Source organism: Pieris rapae, chromosome 18 (assembly GCF_905147795.1).
Source record: "Pieris rapae chromosome 18, ilPieRapa1.1, whole genome shotgun sequence".
Lineage (NCBI taxonomy): Eukaryota > Metazoa > Arthropoda > Insecta > Lepidoptera > Pieridae > Pieris > Pieris rapae.
The window spans coordinates 206,326-214,866 of record NC_059526.1 but is presented as its reverse complement, the minus strand read 5'-3'; the positions used below and the strand labels follow the sequence as shown (position 1 = coordinate 214,866).

General features: G+C 38.5%; 1 protein-coding gene across 2 annotated transcripts; it reads left to right on the top strand.

Annotated features, from left to right (window-relative positions):
- LOC110999599 lies at window positions 1-4,106 on the top strand. 2 transcript variants are annotated; one of them, XM_045632250.1, is made up of 8 exons: window positions 1-719; window positions 803-933; window positions 1,056-1,151; window positions 1,254-2,082; window positions 2,469-2,646; window positions 2,892-3,083; window positions 3,288-3,395; window positions 3,469-4,106. In XM_045632250.1, exons 1-8 carry the CDS (start codon window positions 683-685, stop codon window positions 3,734-3,736), a joined length of 1,839 nt encoding a protein of 612 aa, XP_045488206.1. In that variant the 5' UTR covers window positions 1-682; the 3' UTR covers window positions 3,737-4,106. The 2 variants fall into 2 exon arrangements, with proteins under 2 accessions (XP_045488206.1, XP_022124427.2); XM_022268735.2 differs by having other exon boundaries at window positions 3-719; window positions 1,041-1,151.
- The last annotated feature ends 4,435 nt before the right edge of the window (window positions 4,107-8,541 follow it).

Here is an 8,541-nt window from a genome sequence, read left to right as displayed (position 1 = left end):
TATTCCCAAAAGGAACTTTACCCGATTAACTTTCTGATTTCTATTCTGTCAATCCTATCTTAAGCTATACATTCGCAGCTTAGCGGAGTTCTGAAAAAGATCTTCATTCCAGACCATTCAACAGGACATAGCTGTCGTTGCGCGCGGCGTGACGAGAAAATTAACCAGCACTCTTTTGGCAATGGCACTAATTTTGACGCTAGAAGGCAAGCTTAAGCCTGTGTTGGATGTTAACCTCGCGTTTCTCGCATCTGTTACCTAGCGGAATACTGGATTAAAGCACTGAATAAAATACTTTTGTTATTGTTTATCACGCCATCTATTGACTACTTACAAAGTACTCAGATGTGGTAAGAATACAACATTTTGAATAACTCATTGCATAATTAGAATAAACAATTCGAATTGAATGCATTACAATTTGTTTAGCTTGGTAGTTTTAATATTATATTATAGTCGTGTTTGTGTCAGTGTCAATTCCAGTGACAGCAATGAAAACCAGTGCCTACTAACAAAGTAACAACTTCCAACTGCCAAATGCCAATTGAAAATAACACTCATGACTCAACACGCTCAACCCCATAGTCGGTGTATGTAACGGCTGTTAATTTAAATTTGATTATTTTTCCGAGTTTAGTCATAGATGTCCACGTTAAAAAATTTTCAAAGTATATAATAAAAAATGGATACGAAAAAAGGTCAAGTGAACCAGAAAACACGTAAGTAGAAGCACAGACACCTATTATGATTAACTTTGATATGATATGTTTTCTTGAATGATGAAACTTACGGATGTTTTTAGGTTTTCTAGCTTTATCTTTAAAGAAAAATAAAATACATAAAGAGAAGAAATTAGAGAAACTAAATCATAGTTCTGATGTTATTATTATCGATGAGTCGTTTGAAAGACTACGCTCGGATTTTCCGAAACATGTAAGTTATAAATATGTATCACTAGTAAGTAGAGAATCAAATAATACACGGTCTACACTGCATTTCTCTAATAAAAAAATATTGAAAATATATTTTTTAAATTCCAGTGTGTTCCACCTCAGAAAATTTACTCACCCATAATATTAGAAGAGTCCAATGAGGTGACAAATGATGAACTATTGTTAAATACAGTTAATAACACCAGCAAGTCCGGAAAGGTGTGTATATAATATGTTTTTTTTGGCTTGTGTCTTATTTCATCAAAATCTATAAAACCAATTAAATTTGCTATTATGTTATAAATACAAACCAATTTACAGGTGTCTCTTGACTTATCAGCGTGTTCTCTGACACACAATACTTCACATCCTAGTTGTAATGGATGGTCTCCTGCTCAGGACTTCTTTTGTGCTAGACCTAGAGGTCAACCTGAACCATCCACACCATCCGATATTCTTAACGAATCACAGGAGCACTGCTCAATGGAAAAAATTACAAAATCTCATCATAAGCTGCTTTCTGAATTATATGGAGATGATATTATATGGAATAACTTTAGAACACCTAATGGTGTGTCAAAAAAGCTTTTATATGAAGATGAGGATAAAGAAAACATCAGATCGGTAATAAAAAAAAATAAAGAGTTGTATTTAACAGATTCTGAGAGAAAAAAGAAAAGTGATACAGAAAATTCAGAGATAAAATCTAGAAAGAAATTATATACTGAAATGGTAAGTACTCCAGAGGTGCCCAAAGTAAAAATTCCATGTGATGTTAAAACAACTGTAAAGAAAAATTCAAAAGCAATGACAGTTACGGAATTGGTTGAAATAATGGATGATGTTTTAAAAGAGAAAGATACCAAAAATACAAAGAATAAACTGAAAGATGAAGATTCAACTAGAGGTTATAACATTAAAGACAAAAAAGTTTCGGAATTGATAGATGCTCGTTTGAACAAAGTTAAGAAAAACATTTCAGAAAAAGCAAATAGTTTGACTGTAAGACATAATCAGACATCTAAGAAAGAAAATGTAGATATTATTAAAAAGAAAGGGAATATTAGTGTTCTGACAAATAAGCTAAAACTTTTGGATGTATGCCACACACCTGAGACAAAACGGTTGAGTTTTGTAGCATCTTTAGCTGGTAAATTTTATGTTACTTTTTCCTTTATCCATTTAATGTGTTAAGAAAATTATTTTAATTAGATGGTCCAAAACTCTGATCACTTGTTCTAAGAAATCCATGCAACAGGTCTCTAATGGGTAGGAACTTAGTTAACTCCGCACTAAATGTAGTGATTTTTAGACTGAATTATTAAATTTGTAATAAATTTAAAAAAGAATAATTATGTGTGACTTCAGATTAAAAGATAGAAGATATATTATATCTGTATTTACAAAGATATGTAAGTGATAAGTTGGTTTTACACATTACAGAGGCCGTTGGACCCCCTAATGTATTTGCCCTCTAGTTTATAACACCAGTTTTTACAACTCAAATTATAATTAATTTTTCCTCCATACTTTCAGATAATGTACCTTCGTGGCGGTGTCACCCTGAAGCATTGCAGTACCATGACAAATACAAGACTCTCAGAGAACAATTAGTAAGACGACTTTACTCAGAATTTAACAGAGAGGTGTTTGGAAACAAGTTGGACAAAGACATGCCCTTGATTTGGGACACAAAGTTGAGAAGTACTGCTGGGTAAAAATATTTTATAAAATATGTTTGTTTTTAGTGATGAAATTGTTCATATATTTCATAATAAATTTGATTGACTTGCTTAATTATTTTATTTATTTATTTTATTTATTCACACTTCGTTGCTAGAAAGAAACACAAATAACATAATTTAATATTAATTATAATTATTGTCACTTTATATATTTTATGTCCCTAAGATAAATAAATCTGCTCCTTTGTCTCATAATTCCTGTATTGAATTCCAGGACAACGACAAACCGCCTGATAAAGAAGTCAACGGGTGAGAAACTGCGCGTGTCAAGCGTCAAGTTGTCGACTAAAGTCTTGGATTCGGCTCAAAGAGCTCGAGACACGCTCATCCATGAAATGTGTCACGCGGCAACTTGGATCTTGGACGGCGAACTCAAGGCTGGCCATGGGCCATTGTGGGTCAAATGGTTCGTATGTCAACGTTAACATTAATGAGTCCAAACAATTCGTAAACAGATTGTCTGATAAAATATTATTTGATAACATTTAATTGAAATTTTTACTTACAACTTTAGGCTTAGGGCTTGTCGTTATATTGAGGTATTTTACATGAAGTTTACACCGTATATATTGTACAATCAATAAACCGTCCTTATTTCTATAAATTGTAGGTGCAAAGTGGCGCTGCGAGTTTTTCCCGAATTAGAAGAAATATCTCGATGCCACGAACTAGAAATCCACTACAAATACAGTTACAAATGCAAACAATGTGGATACAGGTCTGTTCTTTTTTCACAGAAATATTGTTAATTTATAAAAAATATTCAAACATTAAACGTTTATCTTTTACAGTATAAAACGTCACTCAAAATCAATAGACGTAACGAAGAAGTGCTGCGGGTATTGTCGCGGTACTTTTGAAGTCATAGTGAATAAAAAAAATAAAGATGGCGTCGTCGTATCTACTCCGGCACGTTCCGGAAACACCAACGAATTTGCACTTTATGTAAAGGAAAATTATGGATCTGTTAAGAAGTCTGGACAAACTCACGCGCAGGTTATGAAGCTTTTAGGCGAACAGTTTTCTGTTAAGAAAAAGTCGAAAGAGTCAGTCGAATAATCTATGACGATTCTAGAAAGGTCTGAAAGTAGCAAATTATATAAATCAATTATTTTCGTAATGCAAAATATATATTTTAGTATTTGAACTTTTCAGTAATGAAAAATTTTGAATAATTTTTTTTATTCATTTAATAACGCTGCTTTAAAGTTAAGTATGTTTACACTAATTTGTTTAAGACTTTTTTATTACTTATCATAATTAATTTATTTTAGTTTTGTATTAAAACATTTTATAGGCAAGATACAAGTTTTCTGACTACAGGTCTGACAGCAGGTCTTCAACTAATTAGGTAATGCACTTGTATATAATTAAGATGTATAATATAAATATTATATTTAATAATATGTAAAATGAAATAAAATGCATATGTCACTTTTCTAGATGTTGTTATTTGCTTAGTTGTTGAAAAGTCAGGTTTCAATAAATAAAAAGATATCACTAAAGAAAAAATACTTATAGCAATAATATCATATTATGATAAATTTATTCTTACTTTTGTTTTAATACTATGAGTAGTTCTGCTATTTCTGTATTGGCACATCACATTATCGGATAATTACGCTATCTATGTTTGAGTAGACTTACAAGTTAGGTGTAACCCTGACCTAACTAGTAACATCCTACAAACCGTGTGACACATGGGATTAGTTCCTTCGGTTAGGTTTCCTAAAGGAGCGCCATCTATCCAAGAATGAAAAGATTTCTGATCGGAATTTTCCACACACGCCACCTAGCAAGACGATCAGTGATTTTACTGCCATCTGTCCTTGAGTAGCGAATATTTTTTTTTATTATTAACCTATTTAACTCGACATGCTACTTTTTAATCATCCGTATACAATACAATATACTTATATTTTATCTGCTGAAATCTTTGTCGCTGTTGCGAATTTTATCAATAAATGGATGGCCGGTGGCTTACAAGTATGACTTACTTGATAATAATACGTTTTACATTTATAATACGTGTCGTGAGGAACTGTTAAAAAAGTTACAGTGTCGATCTCTCTAAGGATGCTGGCTTTGACGGGATCCCACATATTTTTTTTTTTATAGAACAGGGGGCAAACGGGCAGGAGGCTCACCTGATACCTGATACCGCCGCCCATGGACACTCTCAATGCCACAGGGCTCGCGAGTGCGTTGCCGGCCTTTTAAGAATTGGTATGCTCATTTCCTGAAGGACCCTAAGTCGAATTGGTTCGGAAATACTACAGTCGGCAGCTGGTTCCACAAAGTGGTGGTGCGCGGCAAAAACTGCCTAGAAAAAAGCGCAGTTGTGGAACGGTGGACGTCGAGGTGATACGGGTGGAATTTCGTATTCTGCCTCGACGTCCGATGATGAAACTCAGCTGCAGGTATTAATCCGAATAACTCCTCTGAACACTCTCCATGGTAAATGCGGTAGAAGATGCAGAGAGACCCCACATCTCTACGCAACGCCAAAGGATCAAGCCGCTCGGAGAGAGTTTGGTCGTCAACGATTCGAACCGCTCTTCGTTGAATACGGTCAAGTGGAAGCTGGTACTGGGGAGCACCCGCCCAGAGGTGAGAACAGTACTCCATGTGGGGCCGAATTTGCGCTTTATATAGTTGCAAGCGGTGGCCCGGAGTGAAGTACCGGGTTCGCCTTGCTCAGCACACTGAGCTTTTTGGAGGCTAATTTAGCCTTTCCCTCCAAGTGACCGCGAAACTGAACGTCGTTCGATATGTGAACGCAAAGTATTCCAATGCTGGCTTCAAGGAGAGTGTTTTCGAAAAGAGGAGTAGCGAGTAGCGACAAAGGGTGTTTTTTTAGCGGAAAACGCGCTTGTGTCTTTTTGGGGTTAAATTGGACTAGGTTTAGTCTGCCCCAGTCAGTGACTCCACGTAGTAGAGTTTCTACTTCAGACACAAGTTTGTTCCGGTACTCATCGACATCTTCCCGAGAAATACTTGCCCGGCCAGTGTAAAGAGTATCCCCAGTGCTGTCATCCGCATAGGAATGAATGTTGTGAAGTTGCAACATATCATTAATATGCAGAAGAAACAGGGTCGGGGTTAAAACACAGCCCTGTGGGACCCCAGCGTTCACGGGTTTAAGGTCGGAACATGTTCCATCGATGACGACCTTGATGCTCCGATCGGCCAGAAAGCTGGAGATCCAATCGCATAATTTCTCGGGAAGCCCATAGGCTGGAAGCTTCGAGAGCAGTGCTCTGTGCCACACCCGATCGAAGGCTTTCGCTATGTCCAAACTAACCGCCTTGCCTCCGTCCATCTATGCGTAAGGTATACAAGAAGGTCACCAGCCGAACGACCACGACGAAAGCCGTACTGAGAGTCACTTATCAGCTGGTGGCCCTCCAGATACTCGAGGAGCTGGCAATTAATAATGGATTCCATTATTTTGAAGAACAAGGAGGTTATCGCTATTGGGCGATAGTTGGACGGATCGGAGCGATCGCCTTTTTTAGGGATCGGATGTATCGAAGCGATCTTCCAGCACTCCGGGACAGTGCCAAGCGAGTACAGGTACCGGAAAAGGCGCGTTAAGACCGCAGCCAACTCAGGAGCACAAGTACGCAGCACAATTGGAGGAATACCATCCGGCCCGCTCGACTTATGTATGTCCAAGGAAGATAATGCTTTTCGGACAGCACGTTGCCGGAATGTAACTTCCGGAATCGAAGAATCACACCGTAAAATGGTCGGTGGTGATCTCCCTCGGTCATCCAAAGTCGAGTTAGACGCGAAGAGACAGCCTAAAAGGTCGGCCTTCTCCTTCGCAGTGTGGGCCAGCGAGTCATCCTCCCTGTGCAATGGTGGAATGGAGGGCTGACAAAAATTCCCTTGGACAGCTTTGGCGAGAGACCAGAAGGCTCGAGTCCCCGAAGGAAGTTGGACCAATCTCTCGCCAAATCTGGCAATGAGCTCAGACTTTGCCTTAGTGATTTCCCGTTTGAAGGACCTGGAGGCTGAGTTATATGCTTTTTTGAGTTCGCTAGTATCATCTGCATCTGGTAGCATCACGAGATTTCGCCGCTTCTGCCCATGCCTTAAAGCATTCTCGCTTTTGACGCGAGGCCGCCTTGCAAGAACGCTTAAAACAGGGCTGAGACTTGCCACCGATAGGCACCGCAGAAAAAGGAATAAACAGTTCCATCCCCTGCAGAACCACTTCGGCGACAGAGGCAGCGACGTAATCTGGAGCTTCCGACGAGAAGCAAATAGGCCCTCTAGAGTAGGACGCAAAGAAAGACCGCATCCCGTCCCAATCTGCTGACTTGTAGTGCCAAATACGCCGAAAACCCAAAAAGCGCGGCCGCGAAGGGCGCGTAGATGGCACAGTACTCCGGACCACACAATGATCTGATGAACCCAATGGCGGGTCAACAGAGACTTGATAGTTCTCCGGATGCGAAGTCAGCAGAAGGTCCAACAAAGAGGGTTTATGACCATCCACATCTGGTATTCGCGTAATTATTCGCAGGGACCATTTGTGTCAGATCGTAGGCTTAAGCAAAGTCGTGAAAGGATCTTCCCGCGTGATCGGTGGTTTCAGAGCCGAGCCAATCGGCATGGTGGGCGTTAAAATCGCCAAGTATCACGATTTCGGCGGTAGGAACCCTTTCGAGCAGGGAATCTGCAGCCATTTGGATGTGCTCGATGAGTCGGTCAGTTTCGTCATTTCCGCTATGGGACCTATACAGGCACGCATAGAATCGCGGATGGTCATCGCAGTCTACGCGGAGCCAGAGGTTAGATAGGTCCCTTCCTTCAAGCGTCCCAAGGCGACGAGAACAGATATCCTCTCTGACGTACACGCAAACTCCCGGGTAGGAGAGGTAAGAAGTATCAGCCGGGGAGGATATCTTTGTTCGTCTTTGCACTACTGCTGTTGTTATTGATTATATTTGAGGAATATCCTGACCAGGCCAGACCTACCTGTATTCTAAACTTATTTCCTAAGAAATTCGCGGGTTTCAGCTATACCCAGACGTAACCATCTGAGACAATATTATATTGAGCCCACGATAACATGGATTTGTTACTGGAAGGTCAACGAACTATGTTCATCATTCAATATTAAAAAGCAGGTGGACGCTATATATGGATTTTTTAAAAGCTTACGATAGAGTGGACCATTTCGCATTGCTTGTGAAGGCTCAACATGTGGGTAGAAGCCTTTAAAAATAATAAAAAGTGAAAAAAAAATAATAGTAGAAACCCATTAGAAAAGGATGGGAATATTATAAAAACTGAAAGGAGAAATAATTTACGGGCGAAATTTTTTTTTGTAAAAGATTAAAAAATAAAAAACCAAAAACTTGGTTTTTTGAATTTTTCACATAAATTTTGAGATTATGTGAAAAAAGTGTAAATACAAAAGTTTTAGATATTTTTATTACCTACAACTGCCATTTGACTTTTTTCGACAGGACTTAGTTTTGCCGGAAATCGAGAAAAACCGTTTTTCACCCTTAAATACTCACCCCCCCCCCTACCTCAGATCGCCGGTAAATAATTTTACTTTCATTTTTATAATATTCCCCTGCTTTTCTAATGGGTTTCATCCTATTATTTTTTTTGGTTTTAAAAATTGTCGATCCTATCAATGAAGTTTGATGCAGTTTATGAGTCCGTCAGTATAGATGTCTGACATTTATTATAAGATTTTTTTATTAAGGTTAGTGATATCCTTTTGCATATTCAGCAAGAGTTCGTTATATTTATTTCCCATCGTTTTGTCATCAAATAAGGCCAGCGTCACCAGCGTTCATCAACTCTAAAAATAATAATCAAACACCAAGTATGTATCA

Bases quoted from the DNA above. Each gene is read 5' to 3' on its own strand.
- LOC110999599 (XM_022268735.2), top strand. From the start codon at position 683: ATGGATACGAAAAAAGGTCAAGTGAACCAGAAAACAC. The intron at 2,083-2,468 runs GTAAATTTTATG...CCATACTTTCAG, and splicing joins TTTTGTAGCATCTTTAGCTG to ATAATGTACCTTCGTGGCGG. The intron at 2,647-2,891 runs GTAAAAATATTT...ATTGAATTCCAG, and splicing joins AAGTTGAGAAGTACTGCTGG to GACAACGACAAACCGCCTGA.